The 21,513-nt window shown below is 41.8% G+C and overlaps 1 protein-coding gene across 6 annotated transcripts in view; it reads right to left on the bottom strand.

Annotated features, from left to right (window-relative positions):
- Positions 1-21,513, bottom strand: part of LOC138173634 (ena/VASP-like protein) — a 285,460-nt gene that overhangs the window by 95,409 nt on the left and 168,538 nt on the right. For all 6 annotated transcript variants that reach the window (XM_069103681.1, XM_069103683.1, XM_069103684.1 and 3 more), the window contains exon 2: positions 12,558-12,726. In XM_069103681.1, coding sequence (XP_068959782.1) covers positions 12,558-12,726 — 169 coding nt within the window. The remainder of the gene's footprint in view (positions 1-12,557; positions 12,727-21,513) is intronic.

Raw genomic sequence — 21,513 nt, 5'->3', positions numbered from 1 at the left:
TGACCTACTACTTCAAATTCAGCACTCTGTCCACCACACTATAACCCAGCCACTTCTTGGACCACTGTGTATGGGACTCCACCTTTTCTCTCCTACTCAGTTCAGCCTACGTGAAAACTTTTTTCTGAAAGCTTCATTTATTAAAGACTCAACCTCCATGGAGTGGCTAGGTGGAGCAGTGAATAGAGCACTGGCCCTGGAGTCAGGAGCACCTGAGTTCAAATCCGACCTCAGACACTTGACACACTTAGTAGCCATGTGACTTTGGGCAAGTCACTTAACCTCAATTGCCCTCCAAAATGAAAAAAGAAAAAAAAAGACTCTATCCCCCACTCCAAGCCATTGCTTAGCTAAATCCATGAGTTCCTAGTCATCTGAGAACTGGTTAAAGGAACTGGGGAAGTTTAACATGGAGAAGACTTAAGGGGAGATGACTGACTACTGTCTTCTAATATCTGAAAAATTATAAGGAAAAAAACCAATCAATCAATCAACATTTATTAAGCAGCTACTATCTATCAGGCATTGTGCTAGGATATTGGGAATACAAAAAGAGGCCAAAGTCCCTGTCCTTAAGGAGCTTAGAATCTAATGGGGGAGAAAACATACCCATAAATATGTGTAAAACAAACTATAAACAGGATAAATAGGAAATAATAGGAGAAAGCACTGAAGTTAAGAAGGCTTCCTTAGAAAGTGGGATTTTAGTTGGCACTTAAAGGAAGCTAGGGAGGTTAGCAGCTGGAGAGAAGGCAAGAGAATGCCCTGAGCTGAGAGATGGAGAGTCTTGTTTGTGGTCCAGGTGCCACTGGATTGAAGAGTATGTATCAGGAAATAAGGTGTTAGGAGACTGGAAAGGTAGGAGGGGCTAGAAGGTTTTGAATGCAAAATAGAATTTTTTTTGTCAGTCTACAAGCTTTATTAAGTACTCACTGTGTGCCAAGTACTGTACTAAGTGCTTGGGACACAAAAACAAGCAAAAAGAAAGCTAGCCCCTACCCTCAAGAGGCTTACATTCTCTCTCTCTCTCTCTCTCTCTCTCTCTCTCTCTCTTTTAAGGAGTAGGTGAGTTTTTTTTTCAAATTTTTTGAGTTCAAATTTTTTTCTTCTTCCCTCCTCTCTCACCTCCCCAAGATGGCAAGCAATCTGATATAGGCTTTACATGTACATTTATATTAAATATATTTCTACATTAGTCATAAAACAGAGCATTTAAAAAATTTGATTCTAGAGGCAATAGGGAGTTACTGCAGTTTATTGAGTAGGATAGAGTGACATGGTTGTACTTATACTTTGGGAAAATTACTTTGATGACTGAATGAAGGATGGATTGGAGCAGGGAGAGACTTGAGGCAGGCCAGCCTACTAGCAAGTTATCACAATAGACCAAATGTGAGGTGATAAGGGCCTGTATTAGAGTGGCAGCATCAGAGGAGAGAAGGAGGTGTTTTGAGAAATGTTAAAAAGATGAAGTCAGCAGGCTTTGGAAAGTGGGGGAAGGGATTTTCCAAGGGTCCTGGATGACTTCTGTATTGGGATCCTGAGGGACTAGGAGCATGGTGTTGGATTCTATAGTAATAGGGAAGGTAGAAGAAGGGGGAGGGTTTGGGGGAAAGAAAAGGAGGTCTCTTTTGGATATTTTTAATTCACAGTGTCTACTGGACATCCAGTTAAAGATGTCTGAAAGGAAGTTGGAGATGCAAGATTGAATGTCAGCAGAGAAACTGAGGCAGGAAAGGTAGATTTGAGAATTATCAGCACAGAGATGGTAACTGAATCCATGGGAACTGAGGAGATCACCTAGTGAGGTAGTATAGAGGGAGAAGAGGAGAGGGTCCAGGACCAAACCCTGAGGGACATTTGTGACTGGAGGATATTATCTGGAGGATAATAGCAAAGGAGAAAGAGAAAGAGCAGTCAGATAGGTAGGAGAAAAACCAGCTGCTCTGGAGAACAGGATAGTGAGTTGGTAAGGGAAGTATAGTAGGATTGCCTAGCAGCAGTGAGAGCCCACTTAAGATTGTGTAACAAATTTGTAGTGGAATCAGAATAGCTGCACAATTTTCTCCACCTTCATTTAGCAGTATAGGAGTGAAGGCAGTAAATGATGGGAGTAATCCAAGGGTGAGGCTGGGCTAGGCAAAATCAGTGACTTGATAAAGGGACTGGGGATTCAAGAGAAGAGAAAAAGGCAGAATTGAATTGGTTCACCAAGGGGTCAAGATGGGAAAAGAGGAAAAAATGGCTCTTGCAGGGGAAATGGCTTGGGAGAGAACTGAAGGATCAAGAGATTGGAGGTCACAGCAAGGCAGATAAAGAGCAGGGTTATGTAAGGACAGGCAGAGGGAGAGGTGAAAGTCAATAGATTATGGTCAGATAAGGGGATTTCAGAATTCTTGAACAAAGAGGTGGTACAGTTGTGGATGATGGCAAGATCAAAGGCATTAAGCTTATTCTGTGCAGCTACAAATATCAGAGAGTCAATTAATTAATAAACATTTATTAAGTGCCTACTATGTGCCATGCCCTGTGCTAAGTGCTAAGAAAAAAAAAGAGGTAAAAAAAAGTCCCTGCCTTCAAGGAGCTTACAATCTGATAGGAAAGACAATATACAAACATATATATATAAACAAGTTATATTTAGGATAAAAAGGAAATAATTAACAGAGAGAGCACAGTACAAGAAGGTTGCCAGGAGAAGATGGGATTTTAGTTGGGATTTAAAAGAAGTCAGGGAGGTCAGTCAGTAAGTAGAGAAGAAGAGGGAGAGAACCAAAGGGCAGGGAAAAGGGAAGCAGATACAAGCTCAAAATTAGGAAGGGCTCATTGTCACCAGAGGGATTCAAGCAGATGCCAGAAAACCACCTATCACGAATTCTGTAGGAATTCCTGTACCAGGAAGTTCAGGTTAAATGACCAATAAGTTTTTATCTTTTCCTTATACTCTGTGAAGCATGATGTAGAGGAAAGAACATTTGATTTGGAGGCAAAAGACCTGAGTTCAAATTCAGGCTCTGATACTGAATAGCTATCTGTGTGACCCTGGACAAATCATTTCACTTTACTGGGCCTCAATTTCCTTCTCTTTAAAATGAGCAGTTTGGAATAGATGACCTTGAAGGTCCCTTCCAACTCTAAATAGTATACTTTTACAAGACTATACAGGTAGGCTAGGTGGCACAGTAGATAGAACATCAGGCCTAGATTCAGAAAGAGCTGGGTTCAACTTTGGCCTCAAACACTTACTAGTTGTGAGACCCTGGGTGAGTCCTTTAACCTTGTTTGCCTCAGTTTCCTCATCTGTAAAATGATCTGGAGAAAGAAATGGCAAAACACTCCAGTATCTCTGCCAAGAAAACCCCAAATGAGGTTACAGTGAGTTGGACACAACTGAAAATGACTGAACAACAACAAATTTATATATGCTATTGTCTGTCAATAGTACATGGGATCAGAGGATCATAGATTTAGAGCTGAAAGGCCCTCAGTAGTCATCTATTTCAGAAGCATGAACATAGGCCGAACCAGATTAAAATGCAATTGGGAAATATCTTTAAAAATACAATAGAACATAGATAATGTTAATATGTGGTTTTCTAAATCACATGGGGCCTGCAGGGATATGTATGTAGTGTTGGTGGCTCACATTTTTATCTGAGTTTGACAACAATGGTCTGGTCCAATCCCCTCATTTTACAGATTAAGAAACCAAAAATAGAGAGGATAAGTGACTTCTCCAAAGTCATGCAGAAGTAAGAGATAGATCCTCTGACTTCCAGGCCAGTGCTCTTTCCATCATACCAGGGCCAGGCGGTCTGCAGACCTTAACTACTCTGAAAACTTGGAAGGTCCTTGAGTTAGAAATAAGCTCAGATTGAGCAATTTAGTCCAGGCATCCCCCTGCATTCCTTAATAACAATCCCAGTGGTGTTCCCAGAGTGACAAAACAGCCTACGGCTATGGCCACTCACTCAGCCTAGGCGAGATGAAATGTGCTTCCTTGCCTTCTAATGACAATGACCCCACAGTGAGCTATGTGCAGCTAGGTGGCGCCAGAGTGCAGAGAGCCAGGCCTGAAGTCAGGAAGACTCATCTTCTTGAGTTCAAATCAGGACTCAGACGCTTTCTAGCTGTGTGATCCTGGGCAGGTCACTTAACTCTGTTTGCCTCAGTTTCCTCATCTGTAAAATGAGCTAGAGGAGGAATGGCAGACCACGCCGGTATCTTTATCAGGAAAACCCCAAATGGGGTCACAAAGAGTCAGATATGACTGAAGAAAAGGATCTGAAGCAACTAGGAAAAGAAAAAATTATATATAATGTATACATACACATACATGCATATATAAATACATTTACATACGCACATGTAGATATGCATGTAAACACATGTATGCATATATGTTTATGTGTGCATATACTATATATTCGGTTATGTCCAACTCTTTGTGACCTCATTTGGGGTTTTCTTGGCAAAGATACTGGCATGGTTTTCCCTTTCCTTCTCCAATTAATTTACAGATAAGGAAACTGAGGCAAAGAGGGTTAAGCGACTTGCCCAGGGTCACACAGCTAATAAGTGTCTGAGGTCACATTTGAACCCAGGAAGTCTTCCTGACTTCAGACCCAGAGCTCTATCTACTACATCATCTAGTTGCCCTAATAGGTTAAATATTTCCCAATTATGTTTTAATCTGGTTCAGGCAGCCCTCAGGTGTGTGCAGGCCACGTGCCTGCCACTTCCTCTCTAGGGCAGACCTCTCCACTTCTCATGATTTCTGTCTGTAAACTGTTAGGCATATTCTAATAATGCTAACAACAACAACAATGACAACAGCTAGCATTTAGAGAGCACTTGGTGTGTACTAAGCCCTTTACAATGCTCATTTCATCTTCACAACCCTGAGAGGCAGGTGCTATGATTATTCCCATTTCACAGAAACTAAGGCAGAGGTTACATGATTTGCCCAGGGTTACACAGCTAGTAAGTTTCTGAGAGTGAATTTGAACTCATGTGTTCCTGACTCCAGGCCCAACTCTCTATCTGCTATGCCAGCTGGCTATAGCTGGTATTCTACTTCTCTATGGAATGTAGCCTGGTAGACCTGCAGCACCATCATTACAATTCAAATACTCAGAGCCTGCATGTCTTAATTCACTGCTTCGAGGCCCAGTATTATTTCTCCCCTATTTATTCTGCTTAGCTCAAGTCTGGACAAGTTAGGATTCCTTCCTTCAGTTTTGGGGCCTAGTGATTATTTCTTTTTTTCAAAATTATTTTTTTCTTTTTGGAGGGGCAATTGGGGTTAAGTGACTTGCCCAAGGTCACATGGCTAGTAAGTGTTAAGTGTCTCAGGTCGGATTTGAACTCAGGTCCTTCTGACTCCATCACTACACTACCCAGCCGCCCCTAGTGATTATTTCTTACAGGAGAAGTGGTGGGTGTTGGGGTTGGGTTGTAGCTTTGCCCCTAATTTGCTGTGTGACCTTGGGCAAGTTGCTTCTGTCTCTGGGTCAGTTTCTCAATCTGTAGGAGGAGAAGATGGATGGGATGATCTTTTAAGTTCCCTTAAGCTCTGGTTGGTTTAGATTTCAGCTACCAGAACTTAACATTTGCATTTCTCTACATCCTCCTTCAAAGTATAGTCAGTCTGAGGAGTTCCTGGATGATGTATCGGGGCAGGGCCAGGGTTGTGCTGGGGCTGGAACAAGCTCTTTGAGCAGATTGTTAAATTTCAGTGTGAGCATTTACACCTTGGGAATTGGCAGATACTACTACCATACACCCCCCCCCCCCCACCTTGCCTCCACCCCCAGCTCCCATTGTTAAATACCAGCACAGAATTGGGAAGGGCTGTCCTGCTCTTTAGGTGAAGAAGTTATCCTGTCTTCAAATGTAGGAAGTTTCTGCATATTCATTTATTTAGATGGTATCCACTGAACACCTTTGCCTGTAAGGCCCTGTTCTAGTCCCTGGGGGTGGGGGTGGAAGAACAAAGATGACTGAAACAATTTTTGACCCCCATGAAGCTTATAGTCTATTAGGAAAACACACACACACACAACTTTAACAAAGAAGAATGTAAACGTGTTCCAAGGAGTCTTACAAAGTGAGGTAAGAGAAAGGAGAGGGTGCTTCTGGTTGACAGGGGTCGGGAAAATCTTAGAGGTAGAAGAAGCCTTTGCTCTGGACTGGAAGAACAGGAGAGAGAATTCTATTGCCAAATTTTGGAAGGTGGAGGCATTAGAGGCATACGAAGGTGCCTGGAAAATGCAGGAACAGGGGAATTTGGGGAACAGTTTGCTATCAAGTTTAGTCTGATGACCTAGAGCTACATACACATGGTCCTCTTCCTTTGGTTTCCTGTTCTCATGCTTTAGAATCATCCTGAGATGTTTCTGACAGATGCTGGCTGCAATTCAGCCACCACAGAAAGAGGAAACCTGGTGTGGTAAAGAGAACACAGGCCTGCGAGGGAAGAAGGCAGAGCTTTGGTGGCAGCTCTGTCATTTGGCTTCCCGTGTGACCCTGACCAAGTCCCTCTTACTCTCTAAGCCTCTATTTCCTCATCAGTAAAAGGCAAGGGTTGGAATAAATAGTCTCAAGTCCCTTTTCATCTTTGCCATTCTTTGCTTCTATGGTTCTAAGGTACCTTCTTGTTCTGACATTCTGTGATTTCCTTCCATGAGTTGCAATGGCATAAAGATTAACCATCAGTGTTTCACATGAACGAATTTCCTATGGAATATTTTTTTGTAATCTCCTTGAAGGCAGGCTCATAGTCACTGAGCTCTCTTTTCGAGCTAAAATGAGGCATGAAGCAGTTAGGTGGTGCAGTGGATAGAGCTTCATGGCTGGAGTCAGGAAGACCTGAGTTCAAATCTAGCCTCAGACACTTACTAGCTTTGTGACTCTCTTTGACTCAGTTTCCTCAAATGTAAAATAGGGATAATGATAGTACTTACCTTCTAAGGCTACTGTGAGAATCAAATAAGATAATAATTGTACAGGGCTTGGCACATAGTCAATGCTATATAAACGTTAATTATTATTATTATTAAAATTTTAAGACTTGGGGCAGCTAGGTGGCACAGTACATAGAGCACCAGCCCTGGAGTCAGGAGGACCTGAGTTCAAATCTGGCGCCAGACACTTAACACAAAAACTATCCATATGACCTTGGGCAAGTCACTTAACCCTGATTGCCCTACCTTCCCCCCTCCAAAAAGCAAAAAAAAAAAAAATTCTAAGACTGCACAAGCCTAAGATTTCAAGATCTTTATTGAAAAATGAAGCAGAAAACACTAAAGCTGTAGTTTTCTCTATCACAGCTACCAAAAATCACAATGCTCTGCAAAGCTTCCTGCCACTGTCTCAAAACCATCTGGCCCTCACTAAATCATCCACTCTCCAGGGGTTGGTAAACGCGGGGCTTATCCAGCAAACAGAACCCACACAACATGGGTAGCCTCCGCTTCTGCCCCAAATCTGTGATTCTCAAGAGGAGGATGTACTCACACATCCATCCTCAGGCTCTTTTCTGAGGCTTTGAAGACTAAAAATAAACCCCAGATGGAAAGGTGGCAAAAAGGGTGTTTATTCCAAATACCTGTCATGCCCTCCCTTGTTCTTAGTCGGGAAAAAACCTTGCCGGGGAGGTTAAGAACCATCTAAAATTTTTGCTCCTGTTACAGGTTGAAACATGGTTAATTTTAAATTTTAAATCAGGCGTAGCTCTGAGAGTATTGGTCTTGAAATTGAGAGATGTGGGTTCGAGTCTAGTTCTGACACCTTAAATAGACAAACCATTGAACCTTGGCTTCTTTGTTAGTAAAATGGGAAAGAGACAATACCTATACTATGTATCTCTTAATGCTGCTGTGAAGAAAGCATCTTGTTAGCAGTAAAGTGCTTCGGGAAAGAGTGGGGTTGTATTGAGAGCTGCTTAGAGTTGTTAAAAGGCTAAGTAACTTGTTCTGGGTCATGCAGCCGAGATACACCAGAGGCAAGACTTGAACCCGGGTTATGCTGATTCTAAGGCCACATCTCTGAAACACAACGACTAGACCCTCTTTCACCATTACTAATCATGCTTTACTATTATTCCAAGTATCTTGCCTGGCTCCAAGGTTAATATTTGAGTTGTTCTAAATAAATACTCGTGGAGAATTTTGACCAGGTAGAAGAGAATTTTTAGACCATATGGTTCAGCTTTTTTATTTTACAGAAAAGGAAACTGAGGCTCAGAAAAGAGGAAGTGATCTGAGTGAAGTCACACAGCTGATAAGTGGCAGGACAAGAACTCAGTTCTCTTGACAATTTGCCTAATGCTCTTTCTACGTTGCCTTTGGAAGCAGCTGGGTTGCTCAGTGGATAGAGTGCTGGGCCTGGAGTCAGGAAGACCTGAGTTCAAATCCGACCTTAGACACTTACTAGCTGTGTGACTCTGGGCAAGTCACTTCACCCTGTTTGCCTTAATCCACAGGAGAAAGAAATGGTAAACTGATCCAGTGTCTTTGCTGAGAAAACTGCATGGATAGTATTGGCATACTCTGATCCAGAGGGTCATGAAGAGCCGGCCATGACTGAGTGGTTGAACAGCCACTCCACCTCTATTAACTTATGACGTTATCTAAAGAACTCCCAAGATGGTGATGCTTCTATAAACCCTGCCACATCATTTGGAAGAACTAGGAATTTTCAGCCTGTAGAGGAGAATTCTCAAGGGTAACAAGAAATGTGCCTGGAGCAGGGCTGTCCCTTGGCTTTGTCTTATATGACTACAGAGGGCAGTGTTACGACCAGTGGGTAGAAATTATAGGGATTTCTTCTCAATGCCAGATTTTCACCCAACGTAAGGAGGAACTTTCTAATAAGTGGGGTTTTTTTTTGGAGGGGGGAAGGTAGGGCAATTGGGGTTAAGTAACTTGCCCAAGGTCACATGGCTAGTTTTGTGTTGTGTCTCAGGCTGGATTTGAACTCAGGTCCTCCTGACTCCAGGGTGGGTGCTCTAATCATTGTGCCACCTAGCCGCCCCAAGTGGAATTCTTTGAAAGTTGAATGAACTGATTTGTGAAAAGATGAATTCCCCAGTCATTGGAGGTACTCAGCTGTATTTACTGAATAATGTCCTCTATTCATTGTGCTTGAGAACTCAGCATTTTGTTCTATTTGGGTTTGGTATGGGCTTAAGAACAGTTCTTCACACCATATAATTTTAGTCTTTCAATGATAATTTGTTTTAATATTTAGATAATATGTATAATGTGGACAAGAGACCGAACTGAACATTGGCTATAACCTATAAATCAGTCAGATGCGTCATTCATAAAATTGGTGGTGGAGGTGGCCATTAGACTAGATCTATGGTTCTCAAACTTTTTTGTCTCAGAACACTCTTACACACTTAAAAAAGAGTCCTCCCCCCAAGCTTGTGTGTGTGTGTATTTGCCATGTTATAAATGAAAGCATCTTAGCATTATTATGAAAATAGTTTTCATCTCACAGACCCTCTGAAAGAGTCTTAGGGACCTTAGGTGTCTCTGGACCACACTTCACGAAATGCTGAACTGTATGATATCCCAGCTACCTTGTGGTGTTATCTATATTCTATGATTCTAAGACCCTTCTTATATCTGCCTTGCAAGTTTTGGTCTTAGGGAGTCTCTGAGGGAACTGATAAGTAATTTGCCCAGAGTCACACAACCAGTGGAAGTCGGCAGTAGAATCTGAACCAAAGTCTTCCCTATTGCAAGGCTAGCTCTCCATCCTCTGCCCCTCGACTCTCTGGAAAAGACCTTGGAGAACATGGGATCCAGGACTCTCATTTTACAGAGCAAATCAAGCAATTGGCTTTTATTAAATTCCTGCTCTGTGGTCGGCACTGTGCTAGAGAGTGGGGATCCAAAGACAATGAAGAAATGGTCCCTGTCTTCAAGGAGCTTATGTTCTTTTAAGGGAGACAAACACATATTCATATATATGATTTGCAGAAATATATGCAGAAAAGATATAATGTAATTTTGTGGGGGAGGAGGGGAGCAGGAAAGGCTTCAGGCAGAAGATGGAACTTGACCTGAGTCTTGAAAGAAATCAGAGATTATAAGAGCAGAGGAAGGAGTGAGAGTGTTCTGGGAAGAGATGACAGACATGAAAAGGCAGAGAAATTGAGATGGGATAATAAGAAATGCAGTTTGGCTGGACCATAGAGGGCATAAAGGGGAAACATGCATAATGAGACGGAGAAGGTATGTTTAGGCCAAACTATAAAGAGCTCACAATGCCAGACAGAGAAAATTTCGAGTTTACTGAGTAGCAGAGTGACCAGCTGTTCAGGAAATGCACTTTGGCAGCTGTGTGGAGATTCACTAGTAGTGAGGAAAGACCTGGGACCAGGAGATCAATTAGAAGCTATTACAACAGTCCAGATAAGGAGAAGGTGAACTGGTGTGGTGGCTGTGTGAATGCACAGAAGGGGAAGCATATAAGAATAGTGATTGTTGTTAGGGCATCTATAGAGTGCTGGGCCTGGAGTCACTCATCTTCCTGAGTTTAAATCCAGCCTCAGACATTTACTTAACTGTGTGACCCTGGGCAAGTCACCTAACCCTGTTTGCCTCAGTTTCCTTATGTGTAAAGTGAGCTGGAGAAGGAAGTATCTTTGCCAAGAAAACTCCAAATGGGATCAATGAAGCATCTGTTGCGACTGGAAGGACTGAACCATTACAAATTGGATTTTTGCATTTATCCTCATCCTTCCCCCTGATCATCCTATCCTGGATCCCAGGTTTTGGTCCCAACCCTTGGAGTTACTGAAACCTAGTGTTCTGAGGCCATGTGAGGAGAAAGTACACCTTAGAAAATGTAGCTGTTTAACTGGCTTAGCGTGTAGTCTGGGGTGAGAAGACTGATGGAAAAGAGGAAAGAGTCCTGAATGAGAATAAGGAGGAGGAGGTTTTAGTATCAGCTCTACCATAAAACTTCTGTATAACCTTAAGTAGGTCACCCTCCTTTCCTGGCCCTGAATTTCTTCATTTGTAAAATGATGGGGTAGGACCAGGTGGTCCATCCATAAGGCCTCTTCCAATCTGAGGATTTTGTGACCCTGATAATTTTGGAAGGGACTTAACTGTAACCATAGTTATTAACTATAGTCAACTTACAGACAACTGTCTGGCAGAGAAAAGGCTAAATTTTATATCAGAACATTTCAACTGGTAGTTTCCAAATGGTCTTCCTATTCACGGTTAACCTCCCTACTTGGATGGGCGACCTTGTCTCTACTTCTGCTGTTCAGTCATGTCTGACTCTTTGTGACCCCATTTGGGGTTCTCTTGGCAAAAATACTGGAGTGGTTTGTCATTTTCTTCTCTAGCTCATTTTACAGATGAGGAGACTGAGGGAAACAGGGGTAAGTGACTTGCCCAGGGTCACACAACTAACAAGTGTCTGAGGTCAGATTTGAATTCAGGAAAATGAGTCCTGCTGACTCCAGGCCTAGAATTCTATCCACTGTGCCACGTACCTGTATGTCTCTACTTTTAGAGAATTTAAATGATCTGTGATTTCATTCACATGGGCCTTCTTTCTAGCAGCACAGATCCCATGGTCCTTATTAGCTGCTATGGCTGAAAAAAAAAAAGTATCTGCTGGTGGCCAGTGTTCTGGTAACAAGTGTCTGTGCGAGCTGCCTGCCTCCTCCTCATCGGGGGGAAGGTGTCAGTGGTGGTCTATAAGTCCTCAGAGGGCAGGTCTCTCTCCCTTTCTCAATAGACATGGGGGGGTCAACTCAGAATGAGAATAATTCACAAAAACATATTCACATTTAAACCCTTCAGCACCAACAAGTGGAAGGATGGTTAGGGTTTTATTACTCAGGCTGCCTCTTTACTCAGGCTCATCTAGAAAAAAGAAATGATGCTTAGGTTCAACAAACTCTTGATAGATAATTGGCCTTTCAAGGTAAAGAAATTGCTCAAATGAAAGTTAAAATAGGAGATGACATTTCTATAGTGCTTTATGGTTTACAAAACACTCTGCATGCATTGTCCCCCCCAACCCCACCCCAGTAGGTCTGTATCTGTATCTCTAAGTAGGTCAAGTATCATCATTCCCATTTTACATAGTCCTCCATGCCTGGAATGCTTTGCCTCCCAGCTTCTCTGACTTCTTTTAAGGCACAGCTAAATTCTATCATCTATAAGATCCACCACAAAGGTAGCAATTATATTCAATTATTCCATATTTATATTGTTTGCACACAGTTGCTTCCATACATCTCCCCATTAGACTGTAATGTCTTGGAGAGCTGGGACTGTGTTTTTTTCCTTTTTACCTTTCTTTGCATTCCTGGGGCTTAGCAGAGTAAAGTACTGTACTGGTGCCTAGTAAAGGCTTAATGCGGTGGACACTCTCAGATTCTGTAGACCATTAAGATTTTCCATCTAAAGCCTAATGCACTGGGATAATGGTTGGAGTCAGAGATCTTACTGGGTTTCTGTCTATGACTCCTATCTAATGTCTTTGTCTATATAGGTAGAGTGTGTATGGTTACTCACTTGTTGGTCTTGGAGCTTAACTCCAACGACCCTGAAGGTATTGCTGGCATTGTTGTGGTAGATGTTGATCCGGCTGAATCCCTGTTGTCCTGGTTTGATTGGCACCCATTTCTTACTGGTGTCATCGTAGACCATCACGGAAGCCCGGGCTTGGCAAATACTCTGTTCACTGGGGAGCAGAAGGAAACACAGATATCAGACCACCAGTCAAACTCTCTTTGCCCCTTCTCTCAAGTGAGAGGCCGACCAATGTAATGGAGAACTTCTCACAATTATACAACCTAAAAAGCAAGCAATGTCCATTTACATATCAGAGAGGAAATTTCTAAATAAGGCTGAGAGGTTGAACTATATAACCTCCAAGGATTGCCTCCCAACTTTGAGATGCTGTGAGTCTAAAATGATACAAGTCTAATATTCCAATACTTTATGATTCTAGGGTTCCATTAATAACGATAACTAACATTTTTATAGTGCGATAAGGTTTTCAAAGCACTTCATAAATATAATTTCATTTTATCCTTATAACAATCCTGGGAGTAGGTGCTATTGTTATCTGCAAAATCATAATTTTATAGATGTCTCAGTTATGTGGCAGACTTAAGTGACTTTGCCCAGGGTTACATGGCTGATAAGTGTCTGAAGATAGATTTAAACTCGGGTCTTTCTGACGCTGAGGTCCAGTGATCTATCCACTAGCTGCCCCAGTATAAATGTATCCTGGCCCCATATTTTCAAATAAACAGATAATAATGTGATCAGGTAATCTTCACAAGAAAGAGGTATTATCATAACACTGTCTCTCCAGAACTCTGCTTTCCAATGGCCGAATAGCTTCAGAATGTAGCCCAGAAACCGAAAGAAAAGATGCATTTGAGTAGCAAGGAAGCAATGTCACAAAAATCCCTGCACAAAACCCATGCATTTAATCAGTCTCTCACTCAGATCCTATTAATTCTTACTTTACACCCAATTCTAACAGATTGAATGATCTGACTTTCCAGTCCATACCACATTTAGAAATAGGAAATGGGAAGTGAGAGAAGAGAGGTTGCTTTGGGTAGCCCCCCTCCCCTCCCCCAAAAGAGGGAGAAGTGACAACTGAAAGTGTGGGAGGTGTTAGAAACACTAAAAGGCAAACATAAGAAATCACAAAACACAGCAGCCTCTGGCTTAGTATAGGCACAAGCAGCATCACATAGTGCAGTTGGACTTACTGGTATCAGTGTTATAATACGGGATAAAAATTGCTGTTTATTATATAACTTTAAGAAAAGGTTAGGATTCAAAAAGTTCAAAGAATTTTCTCTTCTCTTTCAAATGGCAGAGATGTATATGATCCATTTTAGAAAGATTTTTACCCCAAAAGACAGAAAAAACTTTTTTAAATGGATTGCTGCTTAAAGTGGCAAACTCAGTTATTCAGAAAAGTTGGTTCCCTCCTTCCTGAGGGTTCTGAAAAGATAATGTCTTTTCTAAACCAATGCTTAGTTCCTCAGCAGCAACGTGAACCAGTCGTTCTGATGCTGTCTGGTCTCTTTGCTCCTTCCTTGGAGTGTGTAGGCAGGGCAATGGTAGAGAATGGGGGGGGGATGGTGGTGGGGGTAGTAAATCTCCTTTTGTTTGGCCCAGATTACATGAGATTTCTGTCTGACATTTGGATGTGTACTCATAGATATGAGCATTGGACTTAGAATTAGAGGGGACATCAGAAATCATTGGGTCCCACTATGTTATTCTACAAGAAGGGCCAGAGAGGACAAGTGATTTGTCTGAGGTCGTATAAGGGCTGGGTGGCAGAGCTGGGATTTGAACCCAGGACTTTTGATTCTCAGTCTAGTTGCTTGTGTTCTCTCTAACCCCAGCCCGTCCCATAGGATTCCTCTGTAAATAAAGGTTCTGGTCTGCTGTAAGTGTTGTATGGTTTTGGGCAAATCACTTCTTTCTATGGTACAAGAAAAGAGCGTAAGTCACATCATTTATTAAATGCTTACTATGGACCAACATGGAGCTTAGCATTGAAGAGACAAAGAAAGGACACCCCTCAAATTCCCTCCCCCCCAAATAACAACAACCCAACAGCTGAATTTAGCTGCAGCTTGAAGTAAGCCAGGTACTGTAAGAGGCACAGAAAAGGACCATTCCAGCCAGGGTAGACAGCCAATGAAAAGTGCAGAATTGGGAGACAGTGTTTAGTGTGGGGAGCATCAGAGAGGCCAAAGTCACTTCATCAGAAGTTATTGTTTGTTGTTCAGTTGTTTTCAGTTGCGTCTGACTCTTTGTGACCCCATTTGGGGTTTTCTTGGTAGAGATACTGGAGTGGTTTGCCATTTCATTTTACAGATGAGGGGACTGAGGCAAACAGGGTGAAGTGACTTGTCCAGGGTCTCACAGCTAGTAAATGCCTGAGACCAGATTTAAACTCAGATCTTCCTGATACCTGGCCCTGAACTTTAACCATTGCACCACTTGACTTTCCCTCATCATATAGTAGATGAAGGGGAATGAAGTGTAAGACTGATATCTGTGAAGGCAGGAGAGAGTCAAGCTATGAAAGGTTTTAAAGTCAAACAGAAGATTTTATCTTTGATCCTGGAGGAAGCAGAGAACACTTAACTGAATGGTATGTGTGTGTGTGTGTGTGTGTGTGTGCATGCATGTATGTGTGTGTGTGAATGCATGTATGTGTGTGAGTATGTATGTGTGCATGTGTGTATGTGTGAGTGTGTGTAGTTAGCTTTTTGTTTGAGGAAGATTATTCTCACAGTTGGATGGAAGATGGACTGGAAGGGAGAGAGGCTTGAGGCATTGTTTTAGTCCCTGTATGAGCTGATGAGAGCCCACCCTAGGGTGGTGATAGCCTCAGAGCAGAGAAGGGGGCCTATGAGAGAGAATATGAAATTAGAAAGAAAAGGTACAGGTGGTGAGTCTTGAAGGAGACTAAGGCTTCTAAGAGACAGAGGAGAGGAGGGAGACAGGGGATTATTGTACAGAAGCAGAGATAGATGGGGAATGGATGAGAATTAGAAGGTCAGTTTGGCTGGACTGTCCTGTGGGTGAAGGCGACTGATGTAGAGTAAGCCTGGAAAGGTAGTTCTGGCTAGGTTGTGATAGGTTTAAGCCAAGGGCCAGTGAGGGTTAGTTAAGGGACTTGTATGATGTCACTCAGGTAGTAATTTTTGCTTAAATCAATTTTGGATTCCAATTCCTTTGTCTGTGAAGTAGAACTAGTACTATATGCCCTGCTTCCCTCACAGGGCTGGCATTTGGGATGAAATGAGCTTGTGCCAGTATTTTGGAAAGTGTAAAAAAGTACTTTGGAAATTGTAAAGTCATGCATGGAGGAGTGAGGGATGGTTTTTGTCTTGGCCACAGTGGAGGATGTCCCTGTAAATAAAATCAGAGGAGGCAGGGAGCCCAGGCTCGAAGAATGAGTTTGGAAAGCCCTGACTTGTTTACTTTAAGGACATGAGAGGCCAAATGTAACTCTGGAAAATCTGGCTTGAAACCCATCAGTTAGCAAACCTCCCCCACTGAGGACAAAGTGATTTGCACAGAGAAGCCAGTGGTTTATAAAAATAAATCTGCCTGCGTTTAGCCACTGGGCTGAATTGAGACTTGTCCTCAGAGCCCTGAGCCACTGAGAAGAAAAAAAAAAGAATGTTTTCTTTGAGATTTTAAAACGTTCATTTTTTTCTCTGGAGCACGTCCCTGGACAACCTGAGTCACAAACATAGAATCTGGAGCTGGAAGAGAGCTTAGCATGTTTTATACAATTCTGCACCATCAATGAGTCCCCACTATAGCAGCCCAGATAAGTGGAAATGAAGTCTCAGCTTGCACACTTCCAGTGATGGGGAGCTCACTTGTTTTAGTTTTAAATGTTAGGCAGTGGGGCCTTATAAGGAGAGAAATCTTCTGGTAACTTCTGGGTTTTGGCCCTAGTTTTGTTGGTTAGTGCAAAGAACACTTAATCCCTCTAAATTTACTTGCCTTTGAAGACATTTGATTATAGTAATTAAGTTTTTGCTAATGAGTCTTCTCTTATCCAGAATAATATCCCTCCTCCCTAATTCCTTTAAGCAATTCTCATGTGGTAGGGTTTCTAGTTCTCTCATGATCTTGATCAACCAATTATCTAGCATTTCTTAAGTCTTTACTATGTGCCGATCACATGGGGCAGCTACGTGGCACAGTGGATTGAGTGTCATGAGGATCTGAGTTCATATTTGGCTGTGTGACCCTAGGCAAGTCACTTAACCCTGTTTGCCTCAGTTTCCTCTTCTGTAAAATGAGATGGAGAAGGAAATGGTAAACCACTCTAGTATCTTTGCCAAGAAAACCACAAATGGGATCACAGAGAGTCGGACGTGACTGAAATGACTCAACAATATGTGAGAAACATTGTGCTTGGCACAGTGGCAATACAAAGGCAAAAAAAGGAAACAATTCCAGTTCTGAAGTAACTTACGTGCTATGGGGAGTGGGGGAGGAAAAGGAGAAAAAGGAGGAAGGGGGCTAATATATATATATAATTTATATATTTTAATATATTATATTTATTATTAATATACATTTTATAGATTATATATTTTATATATGTATATATAATAAATTAATGCAGAATAAATTTGAAATAAATATGAAGCAGTTAAGGCACTAGGTATTTAGTAATCACTCTCTGAATGGGTTCCAATTAAATGGTTCTCGTTGAAATCATCAAGGTTGGAATACAACCTTCATGTTTGGGTCTAATCAAGACCAACAGTTCACATTCTGATAGTCCTTTTCAGTTCTGGAAGTGCCTTGTCCTTACATTACTTCATTTGATCCTCATCGTAACTCTGTGGGGGTCAGGTTGTGCAAGTATTTTCTCTGTTTTACTGATGAGGATAACTGGGGCTCAGAATTGGAGGGAGATATGCTCAAGTCCCTACAGGGAGTCAGTGGTGGGCCTGGAATTCGATCCTGGGTCTTCTAACCAGCTGCTCGGGGCTCTTCCCCCATGTCCCCTCCCCAGGATTAAAAAGGAAAGGGATGTTTATTTGTCCAACAAAACTGAGCACTAACTATGATGGCACTGAGGATGGTACAGAGTTTAGATAAAATACAGTCTCTGCCCTCACAGAATTTACAGTCTAGGAGGAGAATAAGATACAATCACAGAAATGGATATTGGATGATTAAGTCCAAGAGAGGGGTATAGAACAAAGTTATAAGCTGGCTCCTTGGGACGAGGCAGGAACCTGGGCATTGAGGGTGGCATCTTGCTGAGATGTGCCCTCCTCAGTATGGGTTTCTCCTTCTGCTAGTGTGGATTGCGGACTCCTGTGCTTTCACTGAGGGTGACACAGATTGCATATTTATAAACGGAAGGGGCCTTAGAGGTCAACTAGTTCAACCACCTCATTTTATCAGTGAGTAATTTGGGTTTGGAGGGGGTAGGCAGTAACTAGTCCAAGGTTATATAGGCAGTATATGATAGAGACAGGATTTGAACTCAGGTTGGTTGACTACAAACCCTGTGTACTTTCCACCATGGAAATATTGTACATATATATGTACAGAAATAATGTACAGTAATAATTTACATATTATATATAATAATATGATCATTATATTATATAAAAATAAAAATATTATAATAATATAAAATATGTATATAATACTTTATGATATGCAAAGTGCTTTACATTATGTTATTTTAAAAACATTTTGGGGTGGCTAGGTGGTGCAGTGAATAGAGCACCAGCCCTGGAATCAGGAGGACCTGAGTTCAAATCCGGCCTCAGACACTTAACACAAAAACTAGCCATGTGACCTTGGGTAAGCCACTTAACCCCAATAGCCCTCCAAAAAAAAAAGCAAAAAAAAAATTTTAAAAAAGTCACAGGGACAGCTAAGTGGCTCAGTGGATAGAGCACCAGACTTGGAGTCAGGAAGGCCTGAGTTCAAATTTGGCCTCAGCCACTTATTAGCTGTGTGACCCTGGGCAAGTCACTTAAACCCAATTGCTTGAAAAAAATATCTAAGCATTCATGAAATGATGAAAAGTGAAATGAGCAGTATCAAGAGAATGTTATACACAGTAACAGAAATATTGTTCTAAGAACTGTAAGTGACAAATTCATTTTGAGTATCATAAATACTCAAACCAACTGTAAAGGACCTATGAAGGAAGATGTTACCTACTTCCAGAGAAAGAATTGTTAAATAGAAGCATATGGTGTGTGTGTATGTGTGTGTGTGTGTGTGTGTGTGTGTGTGTGTGTGTGTGTGTGTGTGTTTAACTGTAGCCTTCTCTAGGATGGGGTAGGGAAGGAGGGAGAAAAAAGAAATAATGCACAGAAGAGAGCAAAAGAAAACTTGGAAGCAGGGTAACTGAAAACAAAGTATAGTATTTATTATATAGCTGTTTTTTTTTTAAGTAAATAGTCTGAAATGGAAATTCATGGTTTTATGTTTAATCCTCTATGCTGTGCAGTGTACAGGGAAATGTTCTCTCTCTTTTTTTTTTTTTTTTGGTCTTTTTGTATTTAAATTCAAAATGAATAAAAAAATTAAAAACATCCCCCCAAACCTCCAAACCAAAATCTATCCACCTAATAACAATAACTTTTACTTCCATAGTGGCACAGAGTTTAGAAAGTACTTCTCCATCCTCTCTTTTGATTCCTGCCATCCCATGAAGCAGGTGATACAGGTATTTACTTTTCCCTATTTTACAGATGAGGTAACTGAAGATAATATAGAGGAAGAGAATTACCCAGTGTCATAGAGCTCACTGGTGGGAGTGCTGGGGCTTAACGTCTGGTCCTTCGTCTCGCAGAGCTCTTTCCCCTGCACTGTGTGATGATGCCCCTTGGTGGAGGCAGAATCTTGGGCTAGGGGTGGTGGTGAAGCTACCATTTCTAGTATTGTTAATAAAGGGGAATCCTCCAGATTTATCATGGACTATAGTGCTGAGCCAAGATCACCCAGACATCCTGCCGCACAATCAGGTTACCCTCAGCCTCACTTCCTTAATTGCTTTGCCCACAAGGAAGTTTCTGTTTGGAGAAATCCACCCACTTCCCTAAGCCAACGCCATACAGCTGCACTCAATGAAAAGAAATGAACCAGATCTCAAAATCAACTACTTACAGTGTTATCATAGGTCTAGAGCTAAATAGAGGCTCCAGATCATCAATTCAAAGTTATCAAACTCACGGTCAGCAAAACTCTCAAGTGAGGCCCACACCGGATTAAAATATATTGGGCAATGTTTAGCAAAACAAATAAAAATGTAATTCGACATAGATAATGTTAATTTGTGGTTTTCTAAGTTAATATGTGGCTAGCATATTGACTTTCTATTTGAGTTTGACCACTGAGCTAGACCAACTCCTTCATTTTATAGATGAGGAAACTGAGGTCTGGAGTGTTTATGTGTGAAAGATCACACAGGTAGGAAGAGATGGATTTGAAACCAGACACTCTGATTCTAAACCCAGTAATCTAATGTATGTACTATGGTGTTTCAGTCAAGGAAGTCAACAAACATTTATTAAGTTCCTAATATGTACCAGGTACTGTGGTAAACACTGTGGATATGAGAAAGGTAAAAACATGATCCCAGCTCTCAAGGAGCTCCCATTCTAATGGAGGAGACAATATCCAAGCAATTACATACATAAAAGATGAGTAGAGTCTAAATAGGAGGTATTCTGGGGGAGGGGGGAAGCACTTGAGAAACAGGCAGGGATGGGAACCAGGAAAAGCCTCCCAGATGAGATGGTATGTGGGCTGAATCCTCATGGAAGCCAGGGAAGCCAGGAGGCAGAGGGGAGGAGGGGAGAACATTCCAGGCAGGGGAAGGTGGGGGTGGGGGTGAGGGGGTGGAGAGGACAGCCAGTGAAAAGGATCAGAGTCAGGAAAGATGGAGTGTCTTGAAGTCTGGTCCTTTGTCATGCCATCCAGGGCTCTTTCCCTTGTACTATGACGATTCCCCCTAGTAGGGGCAAGACCAGTGTTCCTAGAGTATGTGGAAAGGAGTACCCTGCAGGAAGACTGGAAAAGTAGCAAGGGGCCAAGTTGGGAAGAGCTTTAATTGTCAAACACAGCATTTTGTATTTGATCATGAGGGTGACAGGGAGCCTGTGGAATGTAATGTGTAGGGGAGTGACATGATCAGATCTGCCCTGTAGAATAACAGTTTGGCAGCTGAGTGAAGGATGGATTGGAGGGAAACCAATTGGGAGGAAATTTTAATATTCCAAGCATGAGATGATAAGAGCTTGCCTGTATCAGGGTGGTAGCTGTGTGAATGGCGAGGAGATAGAGATGAGAGATGTAGTGAGGCTAGAACTGGAAAGACTTGAATTGAACAGAGGTTCAGAAGGAGACAAAGAAAAGTCAGACAGCTTTGAAATGAATGTGTGGAATTTGTTATTTTCTTTTTATTGTGTCCTTTTGGAGGGGGAAGGCAGGGCAATTGGGGTTAAGTGACTTGCCCAAGGTCACACAGCTAGTAAGTGTTAAGTGTCTGAGGCTGGATTTGAACTCAGGTCCTCCTGACTCCAGGGCCGGTGCTCTACTCATTCACCACCCAGCTGCCCACATTATTTTCTTTTAAAGATGAAAACTGTACAAACAGAGATTCATGGTTTCACATACAATACTTGTTAACTTGAATTTTCTTTTATGTCCTTGGTATATAAAATTATTCCTGTATATTAATTTTAAAATAGAAAAAAAAAAGATTTGTTGAACCTTGCAAAATTTTCACCGACTAAAGGCAATGATCAAGATAGAAGGTCTTACTTAAACTTGGGTGTGAAAGGAGGACCAGAAGCATGACCTTTAGCATGTATTACCCTGGAACCCATTTCTGGAGGTTATTAATTTACCACAACACAGCTATCATAATTCCAACAGCCCATACTTTTAGAGACCATTAAAATGATCAAGACTCTTT

The sequence above is a fragment of the Petaurus breviceps genome, unplaced genomic scaffold, assembly GCF_028583685.1.
Source record: "Petaurus breviceps papuanus isolate PSGF00001 unplaced genomic scaffold, PetGlider_PUasm1.0 63, whole genome shotgun sequence".
NCBI classification, from domain to species: Eukaryota; Metazoa; Chordata; class Mammalia; order Diprotodontia; family Petauridae; genus Petaurus; species Petaurus breviceps.
Note: the sequence above shows the minus strand (reverse complement) of the source record. Positions and strands in the feature narration are given on the sequence as shown.